Source organism: Bombus terrestris, chromosome 13 (genome assembly GCF_910591885.1).
Source record: "Bombus terrestris chromosome 13, iyBomTerr1.2, whole genome shotgun sequence".
In the NCBI taxonomy this organism is placed as follows: Eukaryota; Metazoa; Arthropoda; class Insecta; order Hymenoptera; family Apidae; genus Bombus; species Bombus terrestris.
Window position 1 is genome coordinate 8,718,284 of NC_063281.1, and position 18,105 is coordinate 8,736,388.

Below are 18,105 nucleotides of genomic sequence, written 5' to 3' on the forward strand. Positions count from 1 at the left end.
CGTGCAAATAACAAACTCGTTTCCATCGTTGCAGCGAGAAATTGCGTCGAACGATAGGCAAACGCTCGAGCAATTTGCGTATCGCTTCGGCTCGGGATAACGTCGATAAGAAATGTACTATATACAAAAAGAAGGAAAGAAAATATATGAAATATAATGGAAATTCATTGTTAGTCGCGGGGATAAGATAAAAATGAAATGCAAGAAAAGAAACAGAAAGAACGAAGAAAGGAGGAAGAACGTTGAGAAACTGATATTGAAATACGGGAGGAACGAATTGTGACAGCCTGTTTTATATCATCATTACATTTATTGAAACAGTATTCACGTCGATGAATATCTTTACAGTATAATAGTCTGTACTCGTTTGCCGCACTTTACCTCTGCCACTTTGATTTATGCTGACGTTCCTCTATAACATGGTACATTATCGATTATGAATTTTTTTTTCTGTTTTCTTTCTTTTTTTTTTTCTTGTTAGTATGTACAATGCGATCTAGGCTTAACTATAAATTGTGCAACATTTCGTAATTATGCGAGTCGCGGATATCGATTATCTAGTGACACAATTAACGTGTAACGTTCTTCTCGATATTTTTCTGTTTCTTTCTTTGATTATCAGCGATTAACGCGTGCTTCGAGCGAGCTACACTTATCGTTTCATCTTTATTTTCTTCGCTTTATCTCACGCGTGAGACCGTTATCGATGCCACGTGGAGTGTTGACAATCTCTATGTAACATCGAACCTAGATCATTATAACCGAACACCATTCCAAAGGAACGAGACTCGAAGGTGGTCCGGAACAAAGTATTGAAAAATCGAAGGAAATTCATTCTTTTTTTTTATCGATAACGACGATTTCCACTTCTCTCTTTCCTGATCCAACATTATTTAAATCGATTAACGTCCATCCTGATAACACTAATTCCCTTTGAATAATAATATCACACGCGGAACAACATTCAAAAACCTAGCGTCTGACCGATCGTTTTATTTCTCGCGTCTCGTTAAATTGTTCCTTTTTTCTTCTTTTTATCTTTCTTTTTAAGTAACCGCATTTAACTGTTTACTTTAACGCTATCCTCACGCGTCAACTGCAAAATATTGTCCTCTCACAACGACATAAATTACCGTATAAACTATACAAGAAGGAATAATATATTATATCGCGAACCTTCTGTTTCATATTGTAAAATCCGTGCAACGTAACACCGTGAATGCGTTCTAGCAGTCTGTTCTACACCGTACGTCCCAGTTTCTCGTCCACGTGGTACAACATTATAAAAAATCTATTTTAGACCTATGGTTAAGTCGCATCTTAATTCGCTATGCCGTTTATGATATCGTTTTTCCTTTACTCGTTACATTATTTTATCCGTAGTAAATCTACTAATTAAAGTTACTATCGTCGTGTCTTTAGACTTCGCGTTATTCTCGCCACGAATATTCTAAAGAGAGGCTGACACACGATGAACGAACAAAAAGGAGTAGAAAAACTTGAATCGCCAGACTATTACGAAACAATGAAAATTTATCTCTTACCATCGTCTCGATAAAGTTCGTATTTGTGTCATCTTCGAATTCAATGCTTATTCGATAGCAAATTTTTACACGCGTGTGCTTCTTTTCTTTTCGAAGTCTTAACAGAATGCTTCTCTTTCGCGTAACGAATATCTATTAGCGATACTCTTAAATCGTACACATACGTTATCCTTCGTATGCCTATCTATACACGAGTCCTATATTTAAGTCACGTTCGTAGAATTCGTAATTCTTACAATGTAATTCTCAGGGAGAGTTGTGATTGCATCTTCTTTTTGATTAGACGTTAAGCGATCCGATCGATCGCGACGAATTGCAAGTGAAAACGATGAAGAAAAAGAAACGTTTCTTCGAAAAAAAAAGGTACCAACGAAATAATCGCGTTCCCTAAGAAACAGAAAGTGAGCAGATATCGTGAGCAACAACGAATCGACGCGCTTACTCCTCGTTTACCGAAGTTTCTCGAACAAACAGAAACATATCGAGCGTGATTAATGTATTTATTCATTGCTAAAAAGAGCGATGACGTTTTACGCGTCGATGGAAAACACACTTCGTCGATCAAGAATCGAACGTCGGTTTTGATTAAATTACAGTGATTTCGATGGGTCCATTGGATGGACGAATCAGACCTGGGCAAACTCTGAACGATCTAATCCCACGATCGACGATAGAAGTTCCATATACGTTAAACGTTCCAGAGAAAATCGAAATATGTGGTTCCATTATGTACAAACGTTGCCCAGGTCCGACGATGTCTCTTCGAAATTCTCGATCATCACGTTGTACTGTACAAACGAAGTCGCGACGAATCCTACTTATTGAACGACCTTCTTCTTTTATATACAGAGAGACTCACGCCACCTATACGATTTAATGGTAATTAATCGACTATCCAACGTTGGATTGTAAATCATTGATTTCGCTTGTTTTCGACTGTTCGAATAGTCTATATGACGAATCTGTATCAATCGTTTAGAGTCAACGAGATGGCTAAGTAAGTACGCTGGACACACTCGTTCATCGATCGCATCGGTTTTGCAGCCTCGCAATTCTCACGAGATTCTTTGAGTACCGTCGTTGTGTCGGTTCAGATTCACAGAGACCACAAAGCGAACGATTGTCTTCTTTTTTCTTTTCTCACACACGATACTTGCGAAGAAATCACGCGGCGACGTGAACCACGCGTGAATAGGTCAACGTCGACGGAAAATTGCTAGAGAAATAGACATAGGAATAGTTTATGTGGAATAAATTTACGGTAAAAACGTACGTGTGCAAGTCGAGCTCCACTTCCGTGTCACTGTGTTTATCACACATGGCCAGATCCACTGCACTTTGTCCACGCCTAGGTCCTTTCTTTTGTTCTTTTTTTTTTTTTTTTCGTTGGAAAATCTCTGATGATCTCACGCGTTAACAACGCCAGTCACGTTGCTATTTAAAACGAAATCTCGCGTTCTTTCTTTCGTACACAATGACCTCCGTATGCTTCCTAAAGGAGAACGCGGTTTTCTTCGTTCACGTTTTACCTTTTCAACGATTCCTGGTCTCGGTGATACATGTTTGTCTCGGTACACGAAACGAGCTCGATCAGACCGTGTGACTTGGAGGTCGCACGATTCACAACGATACTGCTCACCTTAGCAGATTCGATATCACCAGGGTAAAGGTCGCTAATAAAATGGTAGGCGTGACGCCGCAACTTCCGCCGTGTTGCATCGCCGCAGGATGTTCGCCTGCAACAGAAAAACGTCTCGCGTTATTCTCCGATTGTCTTTCTATACATGTTTTTAATAGACTGCGGATGTTTATGAAAATTTATATTATTGTCGGTATAATTAAAGAAACGGAAGCTAACCAAAGATTTCTTTCGCTTATTAACTATCCTAACGAGTACTTTATTTCGTAATATTTTTGCGCTTCAGTGAATAAAAAATACGTGCATTGTGCGTAGTTTTATACCTGTAATTTTTTCACAGATACATAAACATCCACAATTTAATTGTCAAACATTTTTCAAACACGACAAATAGCAAAGCAGGCGAAAGTTTCTTGCAGAAATCATAGAAATCTACGATATCGCGTTTTAAAACGTTTTCCCCGTTTTCCACATGGATTGTGCTCCGCAAGAAAATTATAATCTCATTAATTCATTGAGGGACAACGTTTTGCTTGTAATTTTTTTCCTCTTTGATCAATTCACATTATTGAATGCCAGTGAATTGATATCGTGGTTACCGGAAGAAGTTCCAAGAATATTATGATTTCTTAAAATACCAATGAAATTTCAAAATCTTTCATATAACACACATAATATATTCATAAAAGGTTTCTACAGGTATTTCTCAAATAATTTCGTGAGCAACCGTGGATTCGTCGTTGAATTCTGATCGGACTGCTTCAAATAAACGTTATTAAATTACTTTGCTGGAATCGTGCATCGGCTCACAGTTCCATTTCAATTAAGGAGTTTTTCACTGATAAACGTATCCCAGAGCTCGAATATTCCCGATTTAGTACGTTTCGAATTCAGCAACTTGTAATTTTCTCTTCCTCTAAAAATCAAATACACGTTGGTGGGTAGTACGTAAAATTTATCTTTTAATTTTTTATCAAAAGCGAGAAACACGTTGATATGCAGCGATGTTCGATTTTCCAAACCGCAGCGCTGCTTCGAAGCGCGGAAAACACGTGCAGAGCGACGAGTAAATATTAGCGGAGAATATTTCGAAGAGAAATGATTGAAATCGCTTTATTTTTCAAATAAAACTATTCCTATCTGAGCGATCGAATTATTTAACAGGCAAGGTGCGTCCATGGAATCGAATAATTATGATGCCAGATGTAACCAGCCACGGAAGCAGCAGAAAGCACGAGGCCAACAGAAGCGACGGGGCAACGTTAATCACGAACTATCCCCTCGGTTCGGCTACCCGATTTCCATATATACATTTCATATATCCAGACAAATGTTAACGGTGTATCGGCCGGGTGAGCGTTGCCGATGTATACGCAGCATCCGGTGGTAATAAAGATAATCACGACCGGTGCACGATACCGGTGCACGCGGGTCTTGTTACGAATAGTCGTGTTCCTCTCGTGTTGCCAGCAAACGTGGCCTAACATCGTCGCGATTTACGAGCGAATCGAAAATCTCATTCGACCGATTTCGAAGGGCCACCATCGCCTGTGCCACGCTGTACTAACGAAGCTGGCGTTTTCGTCGAAAAACGACATCGTTCGTCGTCCAGCTCTCGGCTTGGACCCCGTAATTGCGTTAATGCGCGGATAGTGCGCTCCTCTACGGATAATCCTTGCGGCTCTGCGCGCCGGTTTATCGCGAAATAATTGAAATTTGCGGTCAATTTTGCCGAGTAATCAGCTGCGTTTGAAATAACGTCGATGCTATATCCCTCGCCCGTACCGGCACGATTGTAAATTAATTATGCAGACGAACTGCGCCGCATTAATTTTCATCTGGCATACCGACGCGAGGTGTTCACGTTTTACTCGGCCGCGAATACGCGCGGGATTCCACGTCTCTACGACGATATTTGAAAGGGAGATTGATTCTGTTCGTGCTGCCTGCGTCGATTGCAAAAATATGCTCGGTTGAAATACGTTAATAGGATCGTGTATGGCTAATCTTGACGTCATTATGCGGATCATATTGATTAGCTTCTCATTGTCAAATGAGCGAGCCGATCAATTATATGTGGTTTTCTACTCGGTGTAATGTAGGACCATTCTTTAGTAGTGAAAGTAACGATATAATAATTTTATTTATATATAATTTTATATCACTCAGCAATGGTTTAATAGAGAATAATAAAGAAAAACGAGGAGTAGAAACTGATAAAGAGTCGTTCGACTGTAAAATAAGGTGTGCCCACTGTCCAGACTATAACTGGACCTCGTATTTTTACGAATTTATGGAAAATCTTACGGTGAGCAAAAATCTCATAAAATCCGTGTGATATAAAAAGTATAGAAAACGAAGCGCACGTTAGAATGTTCGGTAGACGAAAAACATGTTTATCTATCTTTCGTTCTTCAAATCATATTGATGGAAGTATGAATTTCCGTAAAACATTCGCAGCCTAATTTTAACGCTGCTTAATTGCTCCTTACACACTTCGCCGCTGGTAATTTCGCTAAAATGGTGTGCAATTTAGGAGCCGTACAACAGGCGCGGAGAGTGAGTCGTCAAGTTGCGTGGCGTGACGTGTTTCAATCCCGGTACTTTCTACACGAATGCGTGGTTGGCGCGAGCCGCGCCTGATGATTGACAGACTGGATTGGTGAAGTTGCCGCGCAAGATATTGCATGTGTTATCGCGAATGTTGCCGGCTGACAATAGATCAAAACCAAGTGTACACGTGAGAGAGGGGCCGAGTACTTGCCGCGGCCCCCAATATACGAGCCTGTCAAACTTTATGACGAGGGATTTCGATGCTTGATGAATGAATATGTCTCGTCCCTTTTCCTCCTAGCGCTTCCAGGAGCTCTCCTCTTGGCGCGAGCCATTCAAGTTGCATCTCACGATACTGGAGGACAGCCATTGTCGGCGAATTTGTCGAACAATCGCGGCGTAAAGGGACGGCGATACATCTTCGACGCCCAACCCTCCGGTGGGTGGACAAACATGACCACGTTCCATGATTCTCAAAGTGTCAGACGAATAGTTCGATGGTTCCATCGCGTACTTTAGGGAAATAAAATTGATAGGGAGTTCGTGCTTTCTGTTGTGGACACGCGTGTAGCTGCTTTCCTATGGGTGCTGGGGGACCCTACATTGATAAAGAATTTCCTTTAATATCTGTATTATATGAATACACAGATTCGCGAATACATGCGCATATTTAGAAATATCTATTATGAATGTGTGTATTATGTGCGTTGTACGATATATTTGGAAATTTTATTAACATTTTACCGAGGCAAATGGATTAATATGTAGGGAATTTTATATCAAAAACTCGCGACATAATTACGAACACGTATTAGCTAGTATTAATTTTATAACCTTACAGAACGAGAGAATAGTGTTTGATATTTTATTCCTACGTAAAGTTATTGACGTAATATTTCGTCTTGGCATTACACAACAATCTAAAATTAATATTCCATCTAAAAATTCCAAATGTATTACTTGGAAATGTTTCAATTGGAATATATTATTCTTGACAATGCGGCGAACAAGTTACGAGGTAAATTGTATATAAAGTAAAATTTGCAGCTTGCGTAAACGGAAATTGCGTTGAAATGCACGTTCAAAACGATTAGAGGATCGTTACAGGTTTATGATAACAACTTGACTGTGTGACTTACGTATATGTTATTCGTTGTAACATTTAGTGAACAAAGCGTTGCTATAAAGAGCCGGACTTGCATGAACAGCCACAGTCTAATAACAACGATTCGTATCACAGTACAGATTGAATGTAAAAACTACACACAAGCATAAAAAGCAGATGACGTGAAACATGATCCTGCAATTTTTCTTATGTAAGTGTATAGATTTTCCCGAAATTTAGCCTTATTTCTTATTTCTCTCGCTGTACTTAGCACAAGTTTTCCAAACATATCACGATTTCCAAATTTCATTTCCCTTTAACGAGAGCTAATGCTTGCTCGAAGGCAGAGATAGGATGTCAGAAGACGTTCCGAGACGCGTGTCGATTCAAGAAGCGAAGGAAATCGCGCGAGCGTTAAAATGCTCGCGATTTAACCTGGCAGCGGATGCTTGTCGATTTTTCCGCGCGATTCCATCTTTTAAATGCGTTTGCTCGCGACGTTTATCGAAGGCCGTGTGCATGACGTAACAGAACGTTTGAAATGATGCCCGTATATCACTGGCAAAAAATAAGAGAAACACGCGCCTAAAAATGAACACGGTCGCGCATTGACGCGGCGTATTGAGGAAGCTGCTATAGAGATTCAAAGCAAATAGCATAAAAATAAATCGACGGGGATAAAATTTCTCTGGATCCGGATAAAACGTGAATCAATAAACGGAGAGATATAGACGGATGGGTTTCGATTCTACGCTCAAGCTTCCTAGATGAAACGCGCCAAACCCTTTCACATCCATTCATTTTCGAATCAATGTTCTAAATCATCCATCACGTTTCATCATCCCTTTGATGTAATTGGCTTGATAATAATTAAATGAAACAATTGAAAGTACGTTGTAATAGCCGATGGATTCTTATAATCGAATTGCCGATAAATTGCTAATAAACTCTCTTGTGTCGTGCTGGAACATCGAAAGCGATGAATTTCTGGCCACTCTGAAAATTGATACGAATAACGCGGTCAAATTCCGTTAGGACGGACGCGTTAACAAGTTGAAACGATATTTCGGGGGGGAGGGTGAGGGTGAAAAAGAATCGTGACGAGGTTCTTTTAGCCAGGATAAGCGGCGTTACAAGAAGAGTGCGGATCAATATTAAGAAACTTGTGTGTCACGGCGCAGCTACGTCTAGGCGCAAGACTGATCGTCGCTCTCGAGTCCCGAAGAAATTAAGTTAAGCCATGACGGAGCAGGGGACGAAGGGAAAGGGAACTGGTGGGCCGGTCGACGGGGGTCGAATGAGAGTTCAGGGAATAAAAAGGGCTCTTACCATTCAGCACGTGGACCATTACGCTGGCTGGATTCGCGTTGCTGGGAATGCAGGTGTAATTTCCGCTGTCGGTCAATCTGGCTTGTGTCACCAGAAGTCTGCTCGTCGTGCCGCTTTCCGTCTTCTCGGTCTCCAAGGAAACCCCGCCCCTGCGGTGAACGCTGAATTATCAAAGATACTTTGCTTCTATTCACCGCGCACACGTTCGCGTTTACGTTTGTTAGAGGATGTTGGTGTATTTTCTAAGGGTCGTGACGGTCGCGTTACACCAACTTGGTATAACGCGAGCGTCGAGATGCACCGAGACGCGACGGTTGTCACGTTATCGTGTTTTGTCCCCGTGTTTCCAAAAGGAGAAACCGTTTGCCCCATTGCCGGTGCTTGTTCACCAGTTCTCTTCCGCTATTTTCCAAAAGTTCCGACTCGCGAGACAAAAGACCATTTTCCAGACCATTGCAGAAGCGAGAAAGTCGTTGAAAACAAAAGTTACCCGAATTAAGATCTCTTTCTGTGTGAGATCGAGTCTCGTGCAGCTTTCTTGCTGAATCTGTTATGCGACCGATCCACCAAAGCGACAGAGATGTTCATGGTGATCGAATATGGGCGATAGAGGGTGCACGTTTTCGATGCATCTCTGCTACAGGGTGCGTGGTAATAATCGTAACGTAGGTAATCGAACGGAAGCAAGTAGATTTTCGCACCACTCCTCTACATATCCCTTTTTGGCGGGGGTCGCGGGGCGAAATAGACAGATGAAAGAGAGAAAGAGAAAGAGAGATATAGATAGAGATAGAGAGAGGTGCACGAGGAGTAAAGGCATTACGGAGAGAACTCGAGAACTTGATTCTCGTGGCTTGTACCTGGGACTGTCGAAATCCACCACAGCTCCTCCGTGATGCCACGAAACGCTGCTGGGCGGTGTACTTTGCACATTAACGGTGCACGTGAGGCTTATCGTGCTACCCTTCTTCACGTAGACTTCTTCCGGACCCAGGATTTTCGCCTGAGCGGCTGCAACACACATCGGAAATCGGCCACTTAAACATTCCGTCCTCGGTCCCGCTTAAATTTCGTTTATTCGTTCTCTTTTCTCGGGGATACTCGCGGATACATCGTGGTGTCTACTCTGTCTCATGAATCTTGCAGATTCCCTTTAAAGCGTGTTCCCCAAAGCGACATCGAAGTCAAAACACGACACGCGGTTACATATTTCAAAATTTACGGTGCACGTGCAGCCGCTGCGTTTCATTTCTCGCCTGTCGAGTGTAGAAGTTTTTATAATTGCGGATATTTGTCGGACGGTAACAGAGTTAGAAATAAAACGTCGAAACGTTAACGCCAGAACTATCAACTGTATATTTTGTTTCGTATTTTTGTAATAGACGAAATTACGAAGGTTTCATTTGGCATGATTAATATCAACGTTTATTCAAGTAAAAACGTGACTATACGATAGCGAGGATATAATAAAATGGGGGATATAAAATTCTGTTTTTCTAACTCGTGTGAAATAGATAGTATTCATTTCTAAATACTATTACTCATAGTATCATTATTCTGTGAAATGAAATATTCAGAAGCTGTAATAAGTGTTTGAAGAATTTTAAGTAAAAATATATTCGAAATATACAAATGAACAATAATTTGAATTAAATTGTCGGTAATTCTTGCATCTGTTTATATGTTTGTCACTGTATATCTATTTACTTTTCTGCTACTATTTTCGTTGTAATTATCTGTAGTATATTTGATATGTTTATTACAGTATAATCTTAGCAGAATATATTTGGTACGTTTAATACACCAGATAGTTCTAGTGTTAATGAGTAAACCGTGCGTCTATTTGTGGAAACGGAAAGTCGGCATTTCGAATTTCACGGGATTATCCCGAATCGTTCTGTAAATTGTATGTAATCGGGGGTGAATCATAAGATCCGGTATCAGCAAATTGTGGGCGAATGAACTTAAATTCGGCGTGTGTAATACCGTATGCAAATGCTTGCGGGCGAGTGTTCACCAAGTTGGTAGCTGTGCTCGTGTCTAACATTCGAAACGAATTTCGCGAAAGTTTTAATGGAACTTCGAAGTTGAGGTCGGTGAAAACAGAAAGGAAAAACCACAGCCGAAACTTACGTTGTTGCCGTGAATATTTTAATTGCTATGGAAGTAGAGAGATAGAGATAATCAGAGCAGACTAATTAGGCCTCGTGTGTTGTGCACGTAAAAGCGTTCATAAAATAGAATTTACTATTTATTAATACTACAGTTATGGTTTCTACGTAGCTTGACAAAAGGACCGGGACCATGCCAAATGCCACGCGAAACACCATTTCGTGCCATGATAAATGCACCAGAAAACCTTCCCATTTATATGCTTTTTGTCTCGATGCAATCGCATTCCTCGAAATGGGCCACGGTTTATCTCGAAACAAAAAATCTACTACCTTGGCCGATCGATAAAGTCAAAATAAATCACTCACCTCCACGGTACATTCTTCGTACAAAAGATAAAAAAGAATTACCCTAGAAAAAAATATATACCTTGGATGTCCCAATAATGATACAATCGAAGAAGGGGGAAGAAGGGTGGTTTAACGTGGAAGAATAGGTTGAAAATGTAGAATAATATTTTTTCGTACGAAGCTTTGTTTTCGGGAAATTCAATTTTTAATATCTTTGTTCGGCATTTATATGCCGGGGCTTCCTCTGGCACTTGAAGAATTAAAAATGCAAATTAAGTTGGAGACTGTGTAATAATTTCATTCGGAAATCCACCATGGACAGTGTTTTAAATTACTTTTGTACTACGAAAATGAATTTGAGATTTCTTTGGAAACCCACATGAGCTGTTTCGAGATAGATTTTTCATTTAACTCAATGAACTCAATAATATAACAATGCAAACCATTATACAAGTTTGACAAAATATAAGTTGATATATAGTTCCATTCACAATGAAATAATAATGGCACCAGAAAAGCTAGAACAATTATAGCAACTGACCGGTCTTCCAAAACGTTACGTTACTCTTATACCGTCCTATTAGTTCCATACAAATTAAGCAAAGAAACTCAGCACCACGAAAATGTTACCAAGAAACTGTATCGGATAGAATATTACGAGTATCGAAAGTCAATTTTTTCGAAAACAGATAGTCCAACGAAAAACGTATCATTCCATATAGTCGACTTATTCTTCGCAGAATATCACCTTCTTCCTATTAATATTCTAACTATTGGCACACTCCGTATATGCATCTATGGCAATTAAAGTCAAAACGCAACAAATTATCGAACATCAAAGCAGAAGCATAACGAAGTGCAACCTGAAGCATCCGCCCCAAGGCGGGTCGAGCACGTGCGATTATTATCCCTTTAACGTATCTCGTTGCATTACAAAGTTCATCAGACTGGATTATTCCGCGGGTACATAATTCCGAGGCAATTAGAAAACGCGTGTCGTCGCATATACGTGGCTGGATTCCAGGTCAGCAGGTGTGACGATCAGTGAAACGGATCCCCTTTTACTGGTTAATGTCAGCTCGACCAGCCCTCGTAAAACAAAACCATCCGGTACTGAGGGGGTTGAATTAATTAACATTAAACGGAAGGTGGACGTGCATGCACTGATAGAGCACGAGCCGGCATATACAGACATGCTGGCCACATGCACAGTGAACGGATTTTATATATATGTGTATATATATATATAGATATGCAGAGGCAGCCATCCGGTGATCTACACACTGGTCGCAATAAAACGTCTATAGCAGCAAGTTCAACAGCTTGGAAAAGGAGTTCTGTTCTTGCGTGATTCTCTAACCTGAGTTGAACGTCCGATGAATGGCGTTCGGTGTGGTGGTGGCGGGGACAGGGGCACTTTCTGGAATGGGAGGACAGAAAAGATATCGAGTTAATCGATTTCGTCGAGAGAGATCTACCGTTTCGTGGGTGGCCCGGGGATTGAATTGCCACCGAAACCATCCTGATATAGGTTACGTTAGCTGTTCAACTGGTATATGTATATGTATATAGGTATATACAACACGTACGTATGCATAGCGCATCGTTGTTCATTCATGGCGTTCGTGGCCCCTTTTCTTGTCCTCAGTAACGGCCTGTCGTTTTCTTCTATCGTGATAACAGCTTCGCAGCTCTTTTACCGGCTATGTGAATTTATCTTTCCTGTACTAGTTTTCACGGCGAGTAAAGTTTGTTTCTCGAAGAATAATTTGACGTTGAACTAATTAAAAGAGAATCTTAAATATTTTTCCTTCTGGCCGTTTAACCCATTACCACGTATTTATCATAATATTATAAGTTCGTCAACTCTTTTACATTTCATAAAATCGTGAAAATCTAGTTGGAAGAAATAAACGGCGAAAGAAATATTAAACGAACGCATAATGGAATTCCCATTCGTACTCAGGATATTAGAGAATAGAATTCGATAATAAAAATTCATTGAAAACGATCGCGAATGAAACGATGCGTTAAAGCAACCTAGGCCCCTAGTGGTTTAAATAATATGAATAAAATTTTGAATATCCAGGGAGTATGTAATTCTAGTAAATTAACTGCACGATCGTCGATTTTCATTGGAAAAATCGATGCTCGCCAACTGACGAGCAATTACTGTTATGCACGCACGTATGCTGTCTCGTGATAGAGACAGATACACGCAGAAGCCACGAACATAATTAATGAACAGCGTTGCTCGTGCACGCACACTCTTCGGAATCACGTGAATCGCGGAAACAGTTTACGTGGCAATACTCAAAGAAGCTATCTAATTAAACTGTTACCTGGAAATTCTCGATCCACACTGACGATCGAGAGTTAGTGGTTCGCGAAAAAGTTCGAAACATCGTCCAATTATATTTATGAAAATAATGTAATCAGTAAGTCAGTCGATATTAAATTATCGTCATATAAACTGGATAGCTCTTTCATCGGATTATTTGCATTTAATTTACGCATAAACATTGTACATTGTTATTCATCACAAATCATCAGTAGCGCGATTAATTGCGATAAAGCGTGATGATTAACTTCCGTAAACGTGTAAAGTACTAAATAATTGATGCTCGTTAACGCGTAATAGTGCACTGCACAGATAACCCGTGGAACATAAAAAGGAGCCGAGTAATTGTAACTCGATAAAGTAACGTAATTACGTGGAACTTCGATACAAGTGCTAATTGATAACGAAAATCGATAATTAAACGGAACAAACACGCAGATGAAAACAGGGACAAAAATACGCGAAAAATAAATTATGCAAATGTGAACAACGTGTCAGCATTCCTTGGTAATGTTCCATCGATCACGGTTATTTGGCCACAAACACTAATTAAACTACAGCATTTTATGCATTTGTGAGAAATTTAAAGATACGAAAATCCATAGAACGCGTGTCACGCATACTTTTATGAGACAAACATGAAGACAATAAATGCGGAGGAAAGATACTCGAAAAATAAATTACGCGAACGTGCTAACATCGTTTGATATTGACCCCCATTGATCTTATAGCGGTGACTCGAACATACTTAATAACGCGAACAAGCACGATGCTCGATAATTCACGAGGACTTTTAATTGACGCCGTAACGTCAACCACTGTTTGTAATCTAAAGTGTTGTCGTAGCGGCGTGGTTGCAACCTGCGCTCGACGTTGACAGCACCATCAATTAGGCGAATTAATTGCATAACAGAAGTACTAGGAGATGAAATCGACGGCTAGTAGGGCACGTTTATCAGAATATCCCGTCAGATACAAAATACGAACGAAAGGGTTGGATCGAACGTGTGAGAAAAAGAAATGTGAAATGGGGGGGCCGACCTCTTTAAAATATTAACGTTTCACGGTAACAGGCATGCAAGCGGAAAGCCTCAGTCCCTTTTCTCATGCTGGTGCGTAGTCAAGGTACCGGAAGTGTCTTTCCTGATCGACCAGGTGGTAGACACGTACGCAAACATTAAGAAATTGTCTCTGTTTCATCTAGACTCTATTACGAAGTAGTCGAATATTTACAACGGTATAGAGGTTTTGTTTCGTCAATGGAATGACCAATCCTTTCGCGTACCTTTTTTACGAATACTTTCTACCGATCTATTGGAAGAAAATCTATTGCCAGATCAGTATTTTATATGACATGAACGAAAACACGAGCAAAAGAGAAGATTATTTCTAATGGTAAAAATTGTAGAGAAAATTCTTTTTAATTCTACATAGTCGATATTCCATCTCTACTCAGTAACCACTTCAATATTGAACTGAAATTTTCTTGAAACGTGTCAAGCACGTGAAAGGATTAATCGTAAAGATAATGTTAACATAACTGCAGTTTTACCTTCGACTCTCAACACGAAGGCTAAATTCAATTTGGGCTCGGTGTTAACCTGGCATTCGTAAACCCCAGCGTCACGTTGTTGAACGTAATCGATCTTCAACGTCCATTCGTCAGATGTTTCGGGATGCTTCACGGAGAATCTTTCGTCCCCCGTGTACGCATAGATGGACGACGTGAGTATGTGTAAATCTCTTTTACGTATCCAAGACACCTGAAAACAAAATGGCGTTGGTTGAGCATCATTGAAATTTCAAGAAAAGTTTTAGGATCGTCGACGTTACTCGTTTCCAACATCGTCCTCGTCTCGACGTTTCAAAGGTATTCTCTCTCATCAGGTCGGAGAAAGCTTCTTCTCGTTTCCACGAAAAGATTTGCTGCACGCTTGATCCGATTCGATCGACCTAGTTTTCACGAATCACTGTAATTTGTCCTCAGCTAGATCAGTGGATCCAGAGGTTCTTCTAATTGCGTAATTTTATCGTTAGCGATTGGTTCCATTGAAAGTAGTTCCAAGGAAAAGAATGTTAATTTCTCATAAAATTGTCCATTATTGACGATCGATCGATAGGTAACTAATTTTACAATAGTAAATAACAAGTCGAAATAACAAGAATGTCGATGAAGTGGACGTAACATTTAACAGATTTATATAATACATTTGTTAAATCTACTAGCAGCTGTATAATAAAATTTCTATTCATCTAAGTCTCTGACGTTTTAACAAAGTATAATAATACAACTATGGTGTAACATATATTTTTCTTTAGTACAAGTCAAACCACAGACGAGACACTATAAGTATATTTAATAATGCATATTTAATACAAATCTGAAATTTAAATTAAAAAGAATATTGAATTTCCTCTATCGCGTGTTTTTTTTTTTTTTTTTTTAAATAAGAGTTATTTCAAATATATTCGAAATTATTTAAAAAATCATGATCGCGCTGACTCAGGCACATAAAACCCGATAAATTATACAAACTCGCTCTATCAAACGGGTAATCTGATATATGACTCGCAATATTCAAAAATATTCATCGGCGATTATATCGTAATCGAAATTGAAGATTTTATCAGCGGCATATTTGAACATGTTATCGGCGAATAATTGGCTGCGTTAACGACCGCAATGAATCGATAGAGACGTTCGACAAATTTAATAAAGTGGTCCTGATAATTCAGCCGGGTATGATCGCGGTTGAAAAATACCCGAAATTTCCCGAGCTTTATCCGCTTATCGACATTTATGGCTGATCGTTAAATGTCTCCCGTAGACCGTCCGACAATTACACAAGTACGTGACGGTCGTACGACGGCCGTTCCTGCGCCAAAAGTCACCCCTCTATGGGTTATCCCTCTTTGGAAAGCGTCGCGCGCTTATGGATGCCGGTACTTCTAACCCCAACGACGGGACTCGTTAAACGTATGTTCACCGAGAAGAAGATCTTCTCACCCTCGTTAATTATTCTCCACTGCATCCTTCTGCGACATACAGAGAGACACAGTGAATGGAACGGAAGGGTAGTCCCACACTGGGAGTCGAAGAGGAGAAGAGGGTTGAAGACGCAATCCTTCTCTGTCAAGAACGAAGACGTCGAAACGTTTGGATCCCGCGAGAAGTTTTCGACATCAGACGTTCGATAAGGATTCCTCGTTTCGCTTTACGACCTTCCAACCCCCACATAGTACCGACCACTTTCGCGAGATTAATCGGAATATCGCGTATTTTGATATCGCCGATGTTTATCACGCGCCGTAACCACGACGAATATTTTCTAGACAATCGCGTTAAAATTCGATACGGAAATTAAACGACGTTAGCACGTCGTTCGGAATAATTCCGTTTCCGATCGAATCCGCGAAAATAATCCGTTCTCCCGCGAGATTCGAATTTGCGGGGTGAAATTTTTTTTCTCTATGCAGAAAATTCCTCTCCGCCGTGGAACTCGCGTTATTTTGATACGAATTGAGGCCGCGTTTCACGCCAGAGATGTTCCGCGAATTTATTCTGCGAATTCGAGCACCCGTAACGAGCGATATGGAAAGAGGCGGAGAAACACACAGGAGAGATAGAAAACGAGAGGACCGAGGGGTGCTGCAGAGAGATATAGAAGGGAAAACGCACGACAGAGACGAAGAAGGACCTTTTAAATATAAATTTCGTACACGAGCATTCTTTATCGTCGCGTAATCTTTTCTACGAAAGAGAAGAGGAATAGGTCAGTTATCATCTCGCGCCTTTTATATCTAGCGAACTAGCTCCACCGGGGAAAATTAAATATATTCCAGCCCTTACGCCAGCCATTGCCCCACGGGGTCGAATATCTTCGTAAGTCAGCCACGGACATCTTATAGTTTCGAACTCGCCTCTCGGCGCTGAGATTACACGGTGGAGAACAAGGATGTTACGTGCTGTACGTGTTATCGCGGAATTTTATCCCTATTAAAGTACAACGAGGCGAGAAATCTGCGAATAGAAGGAACGTGCTTTCTGGGTGGCGGCGCTGCGCTTTAAGCATTCCGCTTACGTGGCAGCGTTTTAATTACAGGAATATTTTTCTAGCGGGGAAGACGGCGGACTGAATACAAAAATCTTCGTGTCCGGTAAACATAAATATCGTTCGAGTTTTATGGGCAAATGTAATGCAAATTCCACTGCACGTGAAGTTTCTTTGCTGCCCAAGTTGGAATTACAGTTTGCCATAGTTCGGTTAGCACGATCATCCGATCACGAATCAACGATCCCTTTAACGTTCCTTGAATCTTATTCACAGTAGTTCAAACTAATTTTTCTTTTTCTCTTATAATAAATCTCTATACTCTCGTAAAAATTGTTCCGACAAAGATTTAAGTCTCTGTTGAAGGACCAAGCTTGAAACAACCGCGTTTCTTTGCTGAGATTCGACTACGAGAAATTACCGACGAACAAAGAGCGCCATCTATACTAGCTGCAGGTTAGTGCTTGGCAATAAACGTGCCTTGTTTAAGAAGGAACTACCAAAGAAGATCAAGAAGAGAGTTACCTGCTCCCCGCGAGGTTTCCTTCCCTTTTGTACGCTATCTATGGTTAAGAGAAAGCAGATAAAGAAGCGATAGTGGTTGTTTGGAGCAGATGCTCGTGATACTCGCTACGTAAAACATCTCGGAGCGCAATTTGCCGGGTGGTAACCAGCGTAAGACTTTCAGTGGCTTTGCCCTTTCAAAGTCAGAAGGACTTGCCATTTTCTGCTTAGGCCAACCCGAAAGCGACCTGGAAAGTGGCCTGGAAAGGCGGCCCTTTGAATCGCTACATGCACCTCCAACTGCGATCTTCATCTCCTATTAATCCGGCAACGTTATTCGTTTCAAGATTCTCCGGAGATTCCGGTGCTCTTGAATCAAACAAGCTTTCGAAAGAAAGAGAGGAGGGATAGGAAAAAAGGAAAACAGAAACGCCTTAACATCGGATAAAGGGCACGTAGCAGTTTAACACGGCGAAATGGTGGGAGGTAAGGGTAGGAGACGCGGAAAAAGAAGAAATGTAGAGCGCAGCTGGGAGTCGAACGAATTTTCCCGGGGATACGAAGAATTTCTTCGAG

General features: G+C 40.6%; 1 protein-coding gene across 10 annotated transcripts in view; it reads right to left on the minus strand.

The window, feature by feature from the left end:
- Positions 1-18,105, minus strand: part of LOC100648766 (basement membrane-specific heparan sulfate proteoglycan core protein) — a 249,112-nt gene that overhangs the window by 70,990 nt on the left and 160,017 nt on the right. For 5 of the 10 annotated variants that reach the window (XR_007226183.1, XR_007226184.1, XR_007226182.1 and 2 more), the window contains exons 5-9: positions 14,526-14,736; positions 11,993-12,052; positions 9,031-9,181; positions 8,171-8,331; positions 2,818-3,280 (exon numbers count right to left, since the gene is read on the minus strand). Coding sequence is in view for 5 of the 10 variants with exons in the window: in XM_048411464.1 (XP_048267421.1) it covers positions 3,180-3,280; positions 8,171-8,331; positions 9,031-9,181; positions 11,993-12,052; positions 14,526-14,736 (684 nt within the window). In the remaining 5 variants the exon portion in view is untranslated. Of the gene's footprint in view, positions 1-290; positions 3,281-8,170; positions 8,332-9,030; positions 9,182-11,992; positions 12,053-14,525; positions 14,737-18,105 lie in introns of those variants that run through there. The other 5 variants (XM_048411464.1, XM_048411462.1, XM_048411463.1 and 2 more) reach the window with 4 other exon arrangements.